We start from the raw sequence: 17,282 nt of genomic DNA, 5'->3' as shown, positions 1-17,282 counted from the left end.
ATAAAAAACTATATACATCTATATATATTTTTACATTAAAACAGACTGAGGGGAATGAGGGGAAACTGATATCAACATAAAGTACAGCCTCTCATATTTACAAACAAAATAAAGGTGTAATTTACATTTTTCTATAAATGTTTTGTTATTCACCATTGTTGTATACACAAAAAAAAGATCTTTGTTTTGGCATTCTGTGTATCAATACACAGAATAGTGGCAGATTGTCATTGAATCCCTCAAATGATCAGTATAGTATAGAAAGTGTGTACCATGCTACTGATCACTATTGAATGCATATCCCATGTTAATGACTTTTGGGAAAAGGAGTAATTCAAGACGGACTGGTGTCTCAGGTGTACTGTGTGAATTGCCAGACCTAAATGAATCAAAAGGTGGACCACTGGGACACACACTGCCTGGATTCCTTGAAATTGAATATGTAATTTCAGCCCCTCTCATTAAAATTAAATATAGAATAAGTGGCCTGATGCAATTCCTCAATAATTGCATTGTATTTTTCATATGATGCATTCTTAATGTAACCCCCAGTACTGCATCCCCCTCTTGCAGGGTTCTCGATACTAGCTAGCTACAAGACGGGCTCAATCCAATCCTTCTCAGGGAGAAGATACTGATGAAAACAGGGATGGGTTTTGACAATAACTGTGGTTCTACAAACATTAAAAAAGTTTGTGAATTTTAAACATACCTCTGTGTGAGGGGAGTGCTGAAGGTGCTGTAGGCTGTTGTTTATGGCTTGTCTACTGCCAAATTCTGCTTCTCCTTGAAAGATATGGGACATTTATTACATATAAACAGACTTGTGTTATATCTGGTTTACATATGTTCCCCAGACTTGAAAATTTTAATTTGATAAAATTTTACGGGATAATGGATAAACGTCATTGATACACCACATTACCAAAAGTATGTGAGTGTTGCAACCGAGGCCTACCACTTCGCGGCTGAGCCGTTGTTGCTCCTAGACGTTTCCACTTCATAATAACAGAACTTGCAGTTGACCGGGGCATCTCCAGCAGGGCAGGAATATACTGAACTCTTCGGTAAGGCCTTTCTACTGCAAATGTTTGTCTATGGTGATTGCATGGCTGTGTGCTCGCTTTTATACACCTGTCAGCAACGGGTGTGGCTGAAATAGCCGAATCCACTAATTGGAAGGGCTGTCCAGATACATTTGTATATATAGTGTAAGTTATTTAGTACATGTAGCGTAATTTTCTTTACTCGTGAAAGGTGGCACTGAAAAATCACAGGAGCGTTTTAAATATTAATGCATTGGGACAATTTACAACATCTAACCTCTCTAACCTGGCAGCCTATCAGAAGATTAGAAGCATGGCTTTCAGATGCCTATTTTTGTACACCCTTGAGAGTAAATGTCATGCCTGTTCATGTGTTCTGTTGAATTGCCAGGTTAAGGTTAAGCTTGCACATGATTTATTGAAATGATTGATTAGCTTTTTTTAGCTTTTTGTTTTACCTGAATGAAATCTGTAACAACTTAAGAATAACCTAATAAAATAACATTTTACCTACAATGAGTGTACAAAATATTAAGGACACCTGCTCTTTCCATGACATAGGCTAACCTGGTGAATCCAGGTGAAACTATGATCCCTTATTGATGGCACTTGTTAAATTCACTTCAATCAGTGTAGATGAAGGGGAGTAGACATGTTAAAGAAGGATTCTTAAGCCTTGAGACAATTGATACATGGATTGTGTATGTGTGCCATTCAGAGAGTGAATGGGCAAGACAAAATATGTAAGTGCCTTTGAACGGGATGGTAATAGGTGCCAGGTGCTCCGGTTTGTGTCAAGAACTGCAATGCTGCTGGGATTTTTACGCTCAACAGTTTCCTATGTGTATCAAGAATGGTCCACCACCCGAAGGCCATCCAGCCAACTTGACACAACTGTGGGAAGCTTTGGAGTCAACATGGGTCAGTATCCCTGTGGAACGCTTTAGACACCATGTCCGTGACCCAACGAAATGAGTCTGTTTTGAGGGCAAAAGGGGGATTGCAACTCAATGTTATGGAAGGTTTTCTTAAAGGTTTTCTGTTTTGTACAGTCAGTGTATGTGCATGTGACACTAAAGAGCTAAGTCACATTCTATTGTCCAGATAGTCACCATTTCGTCACCAATGCTTGGCTGCATTGCTATGCCACTTCTGACACCAGTTTAATGGGATGATGACTATCTGAACAATGAAATGCTATTTGTCTCTTTAGAATCACATGCACTTATGTAATCCTTTATCAAGGCCTCAAAACCAGCTTAATCTTTAATGTCAATGCAACAGAACAATAGAACTGATGAACAGGCATGATATTTATTCTCACAGGTGGCCAAAACCAACTATCTGAAACCCATGCCTCCAATCTTCTGATAGGCTACCGCCGCTACAATATTATAAATGTTACTCTTACACAGAGCAGCAAGCTAGCTAAAAGCTAGGCTAGTTTGAATATTATGTAGCTAGCGAGCGACCTAAGCCAACACCTAATAATTATCATCACAATAAACTTTTCAGAATCAAAACGGAGGCTACAGTCATATAATATAATTGGCTTGACAGCAGCCAATGTTGTATTATTCAACATTGCTATTGAAATAGTACTCATATAGGAATGGGTAATTGTTTGCAAGTTTCTAGCTATCCCATAAAGCCATTGCAGAAAACCACATATTTTCATCTTGTTTTGAGTCTGGTAGCGCAACAAATCCAACAGCGAAATAAATGAATATTGCTCCGCACGCACCAGCAAAAAGGTTCCTCCAGGAACTATTTGTTACATTGGAACATTAAAGGTACCTCATAGAACCCCTCAGCTAATCAAATGTGCAAATATGAACCCATTGACTGCAATGGTTCCTTGAGGAACTCAAGGGTTCCTTGAGGATCTGCAGGGCTCCTCGAGTCATCTCTAATTCTAAGAGTGTATTTGGTTGAATTTTAAAGCTAACTCTGGTGAAAGTTCGAATTGGTATAACTCATCCTTTCACTTAATCCATATTTGTATACATGCACCAGCTGTCAAGGGAGTAAATTACTACTCAATCTGACGGAAGAGCTCAAAAAAAGAATCCCATTTGGAATTCATACTCTGAATACTTGATGCATAGACTTGTTTAAACCCCTAAAACAACTGCTGGTTTACATGCTAGGCTTACCATGAGTTATTCAATATATCATAAGTTATTAAATATATAAGTTATTCATCAAGTTGTGTACATTAAATGCTCAGATACACTGATTACCCTCAGTCTGGCAACCCTTCACCATCCCCTGTACAACACACTCGGGGCATGTCTGTCATCAGTAGAATAGCTAGTCCCTGCTCTCAAGATGCATCCCCATCAATCTGGCTGAATCAGGTTAGGGCGACATCCCTCCTCCTGTGTGCTGACAGAAGGCATCAGTAGAAAATAGCAGCTCCCCTGTTTCTGATGGCTGTAATAAGCAGCACCGATCACGAGGCTGCTGGAGAGGAACTAGCCTGACTGGCCATGCTGCACAGTTCTTGGGCTGCGTCCGCAATGTCACCCTATTTTCTTTTATAGTGCAAGAAAAGTAGTGCACTATTAAGGTTGCCATTTTGGAGCATAGCCTTGGTCGGTTCATTCTGCTGGTAAGTAGAAAGTAATCACAGGCCTATTAGGGAGACAGGTAAATGGATATCTCTGCAACAGACTGTGTCAGATCCTGTAGCTCTGTGGCAGTATGCTTACAGGGTTTATGGGATAGTGGAAACACAATACTCACCTCATGCCAGGAGGAGCTCAGTGTGTCATTACATCACTTGTTTTTTTTTTAACAATACCATTGTTTTATTATACTCCCATTGCAGGTGACTGTCTCTGCTTAGATGGTTACATGAAGGACCCAGTCCACAAGCATCTCTGTATTCGTAACGAGTGGGGTCCAAATCAAGGGTAAGTGACAATATGACCTCTAATGGTCTGCTATATAATATATTAACATGCCGACTCCTAGTTAAAAATCTTTGTGTCAAATAGCAGAACTGTGAAAACTATAGCTGGGCCTAACATGAGATGTGGAGTACTAGCAGATGGAAGTTTTAAATCCTTCCCAGAATTCCAGAACTTTTATTACCCATACACAGCACTTGAAAATAATCTGCCTGCTGCTACAGGGCCATTGCAGTTCTGATATGTTAATGTTTTTTTTTCACTATACATCTGAATTTTGTCACATTTCTCTTCCTCCCTATCTCGCCTCCCTCCCCAAGTGATTTCTCTCTCACGTGCAGTCAATCTTTGACAGGGAAAACTTACAGGGGTAACTTGAATGTTTAATGACTGGCCTCTCTCGTGTGAGGCCGTTATCAGGTTTTAGCTGCCCCTTTGCCTATTGTAACAGCTTACTCAGAGGCAGCATCTCCTTGTCACATTTTCTCTCACACTGTAGCAGATTCAAGTCCCCAAGCTGCCTGTGTCTATTAATCTCCATCATTCTTCCCCTCTCCACTCCCAGCTTGGGTAAATAGACACGAGCCTAAGTCACATTCCATCTCAGGCCACGGAGGAACACATTTTTCTATCAGTGTGTTTACCCGCAGCATCTGTCATAGTGCTGCTTTTGATCTGACAAATTTTGGGGGATTGGTTGAAATGTTGTCAGGAGATGCAGTGCTGAAAAGATTCCGAACTTGTTTACTATTTGAGCAGGATAGATAAATAAATATTTTAGGGAAAACTGAAGACAAACAAATCAAATCAAATCAATTTTTATTGGTCACATTCACAAGGTTATTGTGAGTGTAGCGAAATGCTTGTGCTTCTAGTTTCCCGACAATGCAACAATACCTAACAAGTCATCTAACAATTCCACAACAACTACCTAATACACACAAATCAAAGTCAAGGAATGGAATAAGAATATATACATATAAATATATGGATGAGCAATGACCGAGCGGCATAGGCAAGATAGATGTAAGATACCAGTATACTTCCGGCGCCGACAGAGATGGCCGCCTCGCTTCGCGTTCCTAGGAAACTATGCAGTTTTTTGTTTTTTTACGTGTTATTTCTTACATTAGTACCCCAGGTCATCTTAGGTTTCATTACATACAGTCGAGAAGAACTACTGAATATAAGATCAGCGTCAACTCACCATCAGTACGACCAAGAATATGCTTTTCGCGACGCGGATCCTGTGCTCTGCCTTACAAACAGGACAACGGAGTGGATCCCATGCAGCGACCCAAAAAAACGACTCCGAAAAAGAGGGAAACGAGGCGGTCTTCTGGTCAGACTCCGGAGACGGGCACACCGTGCACCATTCCCTAGCATTCTTCTTGCCAATGTCCAGTCTCTTGACAACAAGGTTGATGAAATCCGAGCAAGGGTAGCATTCCAGAGGGACATCAGAGACTGTAACGTTCTTTGCTTCACGGAAACGTGGCTTACTGGAGAGACGCTATCCGAAGCGGTGCAGCCAACAGGTTTCTCCACGCATCGCGCAGACAGAAACAAACATCTTTCTGGTAAGAAGAGGGGCGGGGGCGTATGCCTTACGACTAACGTGACATGGTGTGAGGGGTGGAAAGACCTTGGATCATTGTTACTCTAACTTCCGCGACGCATATAAGGCCCTGCCCCGCCCCCCTTTCGGAAAAGCTGACCACGACTCCATTTTGTTGATCCCTGCCTACAGACAGAAACTAAAACAAGAGGCTCCCACGCTGAGGTCTGTCCAACGCTGGTCCGACCAAGCTGACTCCACACTCCAAGACTGCTTCCATCACGTGGACTGGGACATGTTTCGTATTGCGTCAAACAACAACATTGACAAATACGCTGATTCGGTGTGCGAGTTCATTAGAACGTGCGTTGAAGATGTCGTTCCCATAGCAACGATTAAAACATTCCCTAACCAGAAACCGTGGATTGATGGCAGCATTCGCGTGAAACTGAAAGCGCGAACCACTGCTTTTAATCAGGGCAAGGTGTCTGGTAACATGACCGAATACAAACAGTGCAGCTATTCCCTCCGCAAGGCTATCAAACAAGCTAAGCGTCAGTACAGAGACAAAGTAGAATCTCAATTCAACGGCTCAGACACAAGAGGCATGTGGCAGGGTCTACAGTCAATCATGGACTACAGGAAGAAATCCAGCCCAGTCACGGACCAGGATGTCCTGCTCCCAGGCAGACTAAATCACTTTTTTTGCCCGCTTTGAGGACAATACAGTGCCACTGACACGGCCTGCAACGAAAACTTGCGGTCTCTCCTTCACTGCAGCCGAGGTGAGTAAGACATTTAAACGTGTTAACCCTCGCAAGGCTGCAGGCCCAGACGGCATCCCCAGCCGCGCCCTCAGAGCATGCGCAGACCAGCTGGCCGGTGTGTTTACGGACATATTCAATCAATCCCTATACCAGTCTGCTGTTCCCACATGCTTCAAGAGGGCCACCATTGTTCCTGTTCCCAAGAAAGCTAAGGTAACTGAGCTAAACGACTACCGCCCCGTAGCACTCACTTCCGTCATCATGAAGTGCTTTGAGAGACTAGTCAAGGACCATATCACCTCCACCCTACCTGACACCCTAGACCCACTCCAATTTGCTTACCGCCCAAATAGGTCCACAGACGATGCAATCTCAACCACACTGCACACTGCCCTAACCCATCTGGACAAGAGGAGGAATACCTATGTGAGAATGCTGTTCATCGACTACAGCTCGGCATTCAACACCATAGTACCCTCCAAGCTCGTCATCAAGCTCGAGACCCTGGGTCTCGACCCCGCCCTGTGCAACTGGGTACTGGACTTCCTGACGGGCCGCCCCCAGGTGGTGAGGGTAGTCAACAACATCTCCTCCCCGCTGATCCTCAACACTGGGGCCCCACAAGGGTGCGTTCTGAGCCCTCTCCTGTACTCCCTGTTCACCCACGACTGTGTGGCCACGCACGCCTCCAACTCAATCATCAAGTTTGCGGACGACACAACAGTGGTAGGCTTGATTACCAACAACGACGAGACGGCCTACAGGGAGGAGGTGAGGGCCCTCGGAGTGTGGTGTCAGGAAAATAACCTCACACTCAACGTCAACAAAACTAAGGAGATGATTGTGGACTTCAGGAAACAGCAGAGGGAACATCCCCCTATCCACATCGATGGAACAGTAGTGGAGAGGGTAGCAAGTTTTAAGTTCCTCGGCATACACATCACAGACAAACTGAATTGGTCCACTCACACAGACAGCATTGTGAAGAAGGCGCAGCAGCGCCTCTTCAACCTCAGGAGGCTGAAGAAATTCGGCTTGTCACCAAAAGCACTCACAAACTTCTACAGATGCACAATCGAGAGCATCTTGGCGGGCTGTATCACCGCCTGGTACGGCAACTGCTCCGCCCTCAACCGTAAGGCTCTCCAGAGGGTAGTGAGGTCTGCACAACGCATCACCGGGGGCAAACTACCTGCCCCCCAGGACACCTACACCACCCGATGTCACAGGAAGGCCATAAAGATCATCAAGGACATCAACCACCCGAGCCACTGCCTGTTCACCCCGCTATCATCCAGAAGGCGAGGTCAGTACAGGTGCATCAAAGCTGGGACCGAGAGACTGAATAACAGCTTCTATCTCAAGACCATCAGACTGTTAAACAGCCACCACTAACATTGAGTGGCTGCTGCCAACACACTGACACTGACTCAACTCCAGCCACTTTAATAATGGGAATTGATGGGAAATGATGTAAATATATCACTAGCCACTTTAAACAATGCTACCTTATATAATGTTACTTACCCTACATTATTAATCTCATATGCATACGTATATACTGTACTCTATATCATCGACTGTATCCTTATGTAATACATGTATCACTAGCCACTTTAACTATGCCACTTTGTTTACATACTCATCTCATATGTATATACTGTACTCGATACCATCTACTGTATCTGCCTATGCTGCTCTGTACCATCACTCATTCATATATCCTTATGTACATATTCTTTATCCCCTCACACTGTGTACAAGACAGTAGTTTTGGAATTGTTAGTTAGATTACTTGTTGGTTATTACTGCATTGTCGGAACTAGAAGCACAAGCATTTCGCTACACTTGCATTAACATCTGCTAACCATGTGTATGTGACAAATTAAATTTGATTTGATTTGAGATGGTATAAATAGATAGATGGTATAAATTACAGTAAATACATATGACAGGAGTAATGCAAGATATGTAAACATTATTAAAGTGGCATTATTAAAGTGACTTGTGATCCATGTATTAAAGTGGCCAATGATTTCAAGTCTGTATGTAGGCAGCATCCTCTCTGTGTAAGTGATGGCTGTTTAACAGTCTGATGGCCTTGAGATAGAAGCTGTTTTTCAGTCTCTCGGTCCCAGCTTTGATGCACCTGTACTGACCTCGCCTTCTGGATGGTAGCGGTGTGAACAGGCAGTGGATTGGGTTGTGTTTTGTGTATTGCAGTGTAACGTGTTGTGATTACTCATTGTTACACTGTACTTCAAGTAGTAAAATAAGTTTCTTTCTTCAATCAGTCATTTCATTCTTGTCTCGTAAACCACGTTACTGGTTTTGACTGAATATAAGTCTAACTCTCTCCTCTCTTATTTGTCACCAGACCCTGGCCTTACACTATTTTCCAGCGTGGTTTTGATCTGGTGATGGGAGAACAACCATCTGATCGCATTTTCAGGTAAGAAATCACTGTACACATGTATTAACCAGAACACATTTCTATGGGTAACACTTTTTGAAAACAGCATGAAATTATTTTTCTGAGATTTTATATGATATTGACCCATTGGAATGTTTTCTTTACAATAGGAAAACTTTTTATCATAATAGCATGACAGATTGTCACATTTAAAGATGGCATAGAACGGAGTGAGAGCTGTAGATTTTAAACTAGCAAGAAAATACTGTGTTCCTATTCTCTCCAAACAACTTTTCAGGACAGACTTTCAATGTTTTGAATACTACTCAACACTAAAAAGCTCCAATCTGGAAGCTGAGTTCATAGTTGAAGCTGAGTCATGTTGTTGAGTTGTTTTAATGGAATGAAGAAAAGCTAGCATCATTGAATTGTATCACTCTTTACAGCATGAAAATCACAACACATCAGCATTTCACTTTTTACCATTTGAGATCTACTGGGGGTATGTTTACCAAGAGAATCATCTTTCATCGAGGGATTTCATTTATTTCCAAACATTCCCTGAACTGAAATACAATTAATTCTGTTTTATGTGTACGGCATAAAATTGATTTTAAGAGTTTAGCTACATGCACACACAGCACTGAAATAAGAGTTTCAGTTTAGTTCTGTAGTTCTAATTTGACTGACATTTCTTTTGTGTACATACATTTGAGCCTTGCATTAAAAATGTGTCATCCATTTGAAATAAAAACTTTCTGTTCTTGTACTGATGTTGTATGACCAGTGAAATAATTGAGAACGTGATTTTGTAGAAAACATGCAACCTCACGTTACCACAGAATAAAGTTATATCGCACAATGTTCTTGGTCAACAGAAAGGGAGCATTTGCGTTCTATGATATTCACCATCACAGTTGTTTTCAACTGGATACTGAGAAAGCCTGGGTAGGTATATGGAGGCACACAGTATATGCCTCCTGTTTTGTATAAGACACGTTTCTTCAAAAGCCAATGAAAGAACAACAATACTGATTATGCTGCTTACCACTGCTCTCAACAAAGAACATAGTGTGAGTCCCAAATGACAACATATTTGCTATAGGACACTGCTTGTGACCAGGGTCCACAGGGAATAGGGTGCCATTTGCGACATAGATTATATTTTCACATGGATGATTTAGTCACTCTCATGTTTTTTAAGCACTGTCTTTGTTAGTCATTGAGAGCAGCCATAATACAAACATCTCTATGAGGCTCTTTGATACATTTGTTTCCTCTTTGGAATGTTAGTCTGCAGGGGGCCAATATTCTGTCCAGCGTCAGGTTTAAAGTAACTTTGTGCTCAAGCGTTTCACACCAACATCCATCCAAATTAAAATGTCCCTCTTTGAACCCCTCTCAGACAGTTATATTCAAACCGTGCACACGTAATGGACGTTTTTTTGTGGCTGCCCATTTGCCAAGTCACCCATCCGTGTATTACAATTCAACAAAACAGTATTGCACTCATAAGTAGAATACAAAAGTACAATGTTTTGTTGTTTGCTGAGCTTGGGGATAACATGAATCAGGAGCAGCATGTTAATAAAAAAATCAGCTCCCGTACGTATTAGTTCATCAACAATATCTGATAACATGGTGATCCGTAATCGTGTGTCCCTTAGACAAAGAAGAGTAGCATCTAGATAACAAACTTGTTAGAGTTCAATTAGTTGACGCCATTTGCAAGCTGTCCCAGTGCTAGGGCACGGCTTGGACAGAAACCAGATTAAGTACTGGAAGAAAATATGTCTTGCTATCACTTAGAACACCTGCCCTGAATGGGTGGAGGGGGTTCACCCTCAAAGGCTGCTTTCTCTTGTTATTCCTTCCTGTGCACACCAACTCCAGTGACGAGTGTTCCATTTCTACTGTTCCATAAGCTTCTGTTGCTGAGGGGATTTCTTGTTGATAGCCTTCAGTTTCAGATTGGCATCATCCTATACCACAATGTATATAAATATCTCCTGGAAAACCATACAACCCACCTCTGGATAAGGAGAGAGACTTATGGGGCTGGTAGCAATGACTTCTAGGGAAATAATAGGAGAAAAATACAGTTTTAGTAGACTTGCCTAGCTGCCCATTATCACTTGGAAGAATCCAGTGCATGATATTAAATGGTAGGACTCAGGGAGTTTGATTCATACAACACTCCAGTTGGAAAAAGGGGAGGTAATTGGAGTGAGATAATTAATGCTCTCTTTTACAGCACTTTAATCATTCCCTTCCTAAAGTGACTAGTAGTCTATGCAGTGCTTGTGATCGGGTGCCCTTTTCTTATGCTAAGTTAGCATTTTATTAGATGCAAATTGAACAATGTGAGATGCAAAAAAACGTTAAGTCTGCAAAAATGGTTGTTAACCATTTTAATCAACAAGTCCTTTTTTTGTGCTAGAATGATGCATAATATATAAGAAATTATACAACTACATTTGGTGTCAAATAGAAGAACACCCTGTTTGAGAAATACTTTTTGCTGAATTTGCTGGTGTCTATCGACTCATGAACAGTTTCACTTTGAGATTCATTTTGAAGCCTTTCTAAAGTAAGTTCAAGGGTTTATCAATAATCCTTTGGGAATGCTTGGACTTCAGACTTCAATTGCTCTCCAGAACTTAATTGTTTTATTGTATCTGGTCTGGTCTTCTGTGTTGTGAGACTTTTAATTGACTAATGCCTAGCTCTTATTAGGCTTGATTTAGATTTGCATTAGGATCCCCATTATCCGACACCGATGGAGACAGCTAGTCCTGCTTGGGTCAAAGTCCTTGACAAGTTACATACATTTAAAAACATGAACATGTAATGTGAGTGTGTGTGCATCTATCAATTACACAGTACAAACATACAAAAAGTAAGTCACTTGGCTTGAATGTTGTTGTACGTGTTGCTGTGCAATGCTCTGTAAGTTAATCATTTCTAATTAAAGTGAGTTGTAGGTTTGTATGTGCTGTATCTATGTACACCAACAGACATATCGATAATATACTGAACAAAAATATAAACACAACATGCAGCAGTTTCAAATATTTTACTGAGTTACAGTTCATATAAGGAATTTGTTACAATAATGCTTGTACGAACTCGAACCCAGGCACAGAGAAACACAGCAAGCAGAGGTAAGGGCAAATCCAAATGGCGCCGGAAGAAATTGCAGCAGTTTTACGCCCAACCAATTGTGCCATTATGTGTTTTTTTCGCGTTATTTGTAACTTATTTTGTACAAAATGTTTCTGCAACCGTATCTTATGGCAAAAAAGAGCTTCTGGATATCAGGACAGCGATCACTCACCTCAGACTAGACAAAGATTTTTTCTTCAACAAACAGGACGCACAGGACATTCTCCGAACACCCGACAAGGCCAACATCCCAGTTATTTGCAAGAAGAAGAGACGCAGGTGCAGAGGATCCGCAGAAGGCGGATGGTGCAACCAGAGGGAAAACATTCTATATCACCTGTTCTCCACACACAGAGATGCGTACAAAGCTCTCCCTCACCCTCCATTTGGTAAATCCAACCACAATTCTATCCTCCTGATTCCTGCATACAAGCAAAAATTAAAGCAGGAATCACCAGTGACTCGGTCTACAAAAAAGTGGTCAGTTGAAGCAGATGCTAAACTACAGGACAAAACTACACTACAGGACATGTTCCGGGATTCTTCCGATGGCATTGAGGAGTACACCACATCAGTCACTGGCTTTATCAATGAGTGCATTGAGGACGTCGTCCCCACAGTGACTGTACGTACACACCCCAACCAGAAGCCATGGATTACAGGCAACATTCGCACTGAAATAAAGGGTAGAGCTGCTACTTTCAAGGAGCGGGACTCTAACCCGGAAGCTTATAAGAAATCCTGCTATGCCCTCCGACGAACCATCAAACAGGCAAAGTGTCAATACAGGGCTAAGATTGAATTGCACTACACCGGCTCCAACGCTCGTCTTATGTGGCAGGGCTTGCAAACTATTACAGACTACTAAGGGAAGCACAGTTGCGAGCTGCCCAGTGACACAAGCCTACCAGACGAGCTAATTCACTTCTATGCTCGCTTTGAGGCAAGCAACACTGAGGCATGCATGAGAGCATCAGCTGTTCCGGACGACTGTGTGATCAAGCTCTTCATAGCCGACGTGAGAAAGACCTTTAAACAGGTCAACATTCACAAGTCTGTGGGGACAGATGGATTACCAGGACGTGTGCTCCGGGTATGTGCTGACCAACTGGCAGGTGTCTTCACTGACATTTTCAACATGTCCCGGATTGAGTCTGTAATACCAACAAGTTTCAAGCAGACCACCATAGTCCCTGTGACCAAGAACATGAAGGCAACCTGCCTAAATGACTACAGCCCCGTAGCACTCACGTCCATAGCCATGAAGTGCTTTGAAAGGTTGGTAATGGCTCACATCAACACCATTATCCCAGAAACCCTAGACCCACTCCAATTTGCATACTGCCCCAACAAATCCACAGATGGCACAAATCTCTATTGTGCTTCACACTGCTCTTTCCCACTTGGACAAAAGGAACAGCTACGTGAGAATGCTATTCATTGACTACAGCTCAGCGTTCAACACCATAGTACCCTCAAAGTTCATCACTAAGCTAAGGATCCTGGGACTAAACACCTCCCTCTGCCACGCTGATCCTCAACACTGGAGCTCCTCGGGGGTGCGTGCTCTGTCCCCTTCTGTACTCCCTGTTCACCCACGACTGCATGGCCAGGGACGACTCTTACACAATCATTAAGTTTGCAGACGGCACAACAGTGGTAGTCCTGATCACCGACAAGACAGCCTTTAGGGAGGAGTTCAGAGACCTGGCCGGGTGGTGCCAGAATAACAACCTATCCCTCAACGTAACCAAGACTAAGGAGATGATTGTGGACTACAGGAAAAGTAGGACCGAGCACGCCTCCATTCTCATCGACGGGGCTGAAGTGGAGCAGGTTGAGAGTTGCAAGTTCCTTGGTGTCCACATCACCAACAAACTAGAATAGTCCAAACACACCAAGACAGTCGTGAAGAGAGCACGACAAAGCCTTTTCCACCTCAGGAAACTAAAAAGATTTGTCATGGGTCCTCAGATCCTCAAAAGGTTCTACAGCTGCAACATTGAGAGCACCTGGTACGGCAATTGCTCGGCCTCCGACCACAAGGCACTACAGAGGGCAAGCGGTACCGGAGTGCCAAGTCTAGGACAAAAAGGCTTCTCAACAGCTTTTACCCCCAAGCCATAAGACTCCTGAACAGGGAATCAAATGGCTACCCGGACTATTTGCATTGTGTGCCCCCCTCAACTCCTCTTTTACGCTGCTGCTACTCTCTGTTTATCATATATGCATAGTCACTTTACTATACATTCATGTACATACTACCTCAATTGGCCCAACCAACCAGTGCCCCTGCACATTGGCTAACCGGGCTATCTGCATTGTGTCCCACCACCCGCCAACCCCTCTTTTATGCTATTGCTACTCTGTTTATCATGTTTGCATAGTCACTTTAACCATATCTATATGTACATACTAACTCAATCAGCCCGACTAACCGGTGCCTTTATATATTCTCGCTACTGTTATAGCCTCGCTACTGTATATAGCCTCGCTACTGTTATTTTTCACTGTTTTTTTATTGTTGTTTTTATTTATTTTCTTACCCATTGTTCACCTAATACCTTTTTTGCACTGTTGGTTAGAACCTGTAAGTAAGTATTTTACTGTAAGGTCTACACATGTTGTATTCGGTGCACGTGACAAATAAACTTGATCCAGATGTTTTAAGGCAACCTCACAATAGTACACGAACAAACATGAGACCTAAGCACAGATACAGGCCAACTGAGGAACCTAAATAGCAATGCAACCAGGTGAACATAGAAGGTAATTAAAACAGGTGAAACCAATAAGTATTGATCAGGGTAACCTGGAAACTAGAAAACAAGGTAAGGGTGCCCTCCAGCGGTAACCTAAGACACTCGGCCTTCACAAAAAAGTAGTGAGAGAGGAGTCTGAAGAACCTGGCGAACATGTTGGATGTGTTCAGCCATGGACCTGGAGAAGATGAGGATGTCATCTTGGTACACAAACACGAACTGGTGAAGGAAGTCAATCAGCACATCATTAACCAGGGCCTGGAAAATGGCTGGAGCATTTGTAAGTCCAAATGGCATGACACGGTACTCATAATGTCCATTTGGGGTGTTGAAAGCTGTCTTCCACCCGTCTCCCTGTCTGACGCACACCAGATTGTACGCAAACCCCGTTAATCGATACAGAGACGTAATCCCCCATCCATCATTCCAACAAAGAAAAAACCTGCTCCTGCAGGTGAAGTGGATGGCCGAATAAAACCAGTCGCCAGCGCCTCCTTAATATAACTGTTCATGGCTGCAGTCTCTGGAACTGAGAGAGAATACAGCCCTCCACTCGGATGAGTGGTGCTGGGCAGGAGGCCGAAGGCACAATCGTAGGACCTGTGAGGAGGCAGTTTGCTGGCCCTTCGTTTGCTGAAGACCTGACCCAGATCCCGGTAATCCCGAGGTACGCAGGAAAGATCAGGCTTGTCATCCCCAGCTAGGGGAACAGGAGAAATTGGAAGCCTCCAGACGAGCAGGGCCAGAAAGATGTGGGGAGCGTTGCTGGCAGGTGGACTGGCATGAAGGATTCCATCCCAGATCTCTTCCCGAGGGCCAGTCAATTTGAGGATTATGGATAGAAAGACACGGATGTCCAAGAACCAGGGGAAGCTCAGGAGACTCCACCAAATGTAACTGGATAAACTCCACATGATAATCCAGAACTCGTAGCTGAATAGGCATGGTGAGTTGCTTCACCTTCCTAGACCCTAGGGGTTGACCATCCAGCGCAGTGACCGACAACAGAATGTCTAGCTTAGTGAGGGGCAGCCCTTCTTGGCGAGCTATTGTGCGATCCAGAAAACAGCCGGTAGCCCCAGAATCTATGAAAGCAAGAATCTCCAAATGCCCATTGTCCCAGTGCAGGTTGGTCGGAAGCAAGGAGCGTACCGTGTCGGCAGCTGGAGACTGACTCGACAGTATTCTCCCGTCTACTGACGAGTCATCCCATTTCCCGTCAGCTCGGGCCAGGAGGCACAGAAATGTCCAGACTGTTCACTGTAAAGGCAATGTTGCTTGTTAATCCTGCGCCTTCTCTCCAGAGCGGAAAGTCTGGTGTGTCCCAATTGCATCGGCTCCTCTGAAGGATATGAAGGAGAACCAGAGCCGAATTGAGAGGCAGTGGAACTCCCTCAATGGGACCCGAAACACTGGAGACCACTCGGAACCTCTCCGTCCTCTCACTACGACGTTCCCAAAGCCGGTTGTCAATCCGGATGGCCAGAACGATAAGCTCATCCAGAGTGTCAGGGTTGTCCCGGGAAGCCAGTTAATCCTTGAGAACCTTGCTGAGTCCGTTCAGAAAGGCTGAGTGAAGTGCATCTATATTCCAACTGCTCTCATCAGCGAGCGTCCGAAAGTCAATGGCGTAATCAGCTACGCTCCAGCTGCCCTGCCGAAGCACAATGAGTCTTTGAGCAGCGTTCCTGCCTCTGATGGGGTGATCAAAAACCATCATCTCATGGGTGAAGCTTTGCCAATTAAAACACATGTCTGATTGCTGCTCCCATATGGCCGTGGCCCAGTCCAGAGCCCTTCCTGAGAGCAAGGAGATGACATATGCCACTTTGGAACACTCAGTGGGAAACGTTAATGCCTGCAACTCGAAGGCCAGCCAGCATTGGAGCAGGAACCCACGACACATCCCAGGATGCCCCTCATAGCGCTCCGGTGCAGGAAGATGAGGCTCCCGATGGGAGGAAGATGCTGAGCTGGTAGAAAGTGGAGGATTGGGAACAGCCACAGGTGCAGCAGCTGTTGCTCCCATCTGTCCTGTCTGCAGAGCGGACACAAGAGTTATTAAATCATCCAACAATGTCTGCAGCCGCACCTGATAGAGGCCAATCACAGCTCCATGGTGGGTGAGTTCCGACCGTAAATGGTGGAGTTCGGCATGTTCCTCGGATGACTGAGAAATCTCTGCTGGGTCCATTGTTGGCTTAGGTATACTGTTACAATAATGCTTGTATGAACTCGAACCCAGGCGCAGAGAAACACAGCAAGCAGAGGTACGGGTAAATCCAGATCTTTTACTTAAAGTCTTGACAAAAACAAGGCGACCGCACAAGAGTACACTAACAAAACATTAGACCTAAGCACAAATACAGGCCAACTGAGGAACCTAAATAGCAAGGCAACCAGGTGAACAGAGAAGGTAATTAAAATAGGTGAAACCAATAAGTCATGATCAGAAAACAAGGTAAGGGTGCCCTCCAGCGGTAACCTAAGGAAACAACAATCAAATAAAACAGAAACTGTGACATAATTCAGTCAATTGAAATAAATTCATGAGGCCCTAATCTATGGATTTCACATGACTGGGCAGGGGTCAGCCATGGCATAATCCCACCCACTTGAGTGCCAGGCCCACCCGCTGGGGAGCCAGACACAGCCA

General features: G+C 43.8%; 1 protein-coding gene across 19 annotated transcripts in view; it reads left to right on the top strand.

Moving 5' to 3' along the window:
- The window catches only part of LOC110508744 (astrotactin-1), a 252,083-nt gene that overhangs the window by 72,430 nt on the left and 162,371 nt on the right, over window positions 1–17,282 (top strand). For all 19 annotated transcript variants that reach the window (XM_090226150.1, XM_090226154.1, XM_090226153.1 and 16 more), the window contains 2 exons: window positions 3,880–3,964; window positions 8,664–8,738. In XM_090226150.1, coding sequence (XP_090082276.1) covers window positions 3,880–3,964; window positions 8,664–8,738 — 160 coding nt within the window. The remainder of the gene's footprint in view (window positions 1–3,879; window positions 3,965–8,663; window positions 8,739–17,282) is intronic.

The sequence above is a fragment of the Oncorhynchus mykiss genome, chromosome 28 (genome assembly GCF_057628025.1).
Source record: "Oncorhynchus mykiss isolate SJ-2025 chromosome 28, ASM5762802v1, whole genome shotgun sequence".
In the NCBI taxonomy this organism is placed as follows: Eukaryota; Metazoa; Chordata; class Actinopteri; order Salmoniformes; family Salmonidae; genus Oncorhynchus; species Oncorhynchus mykiss.
This window is presented reverse-complemented; position numbering and strand designations above follow the sequence as displayed.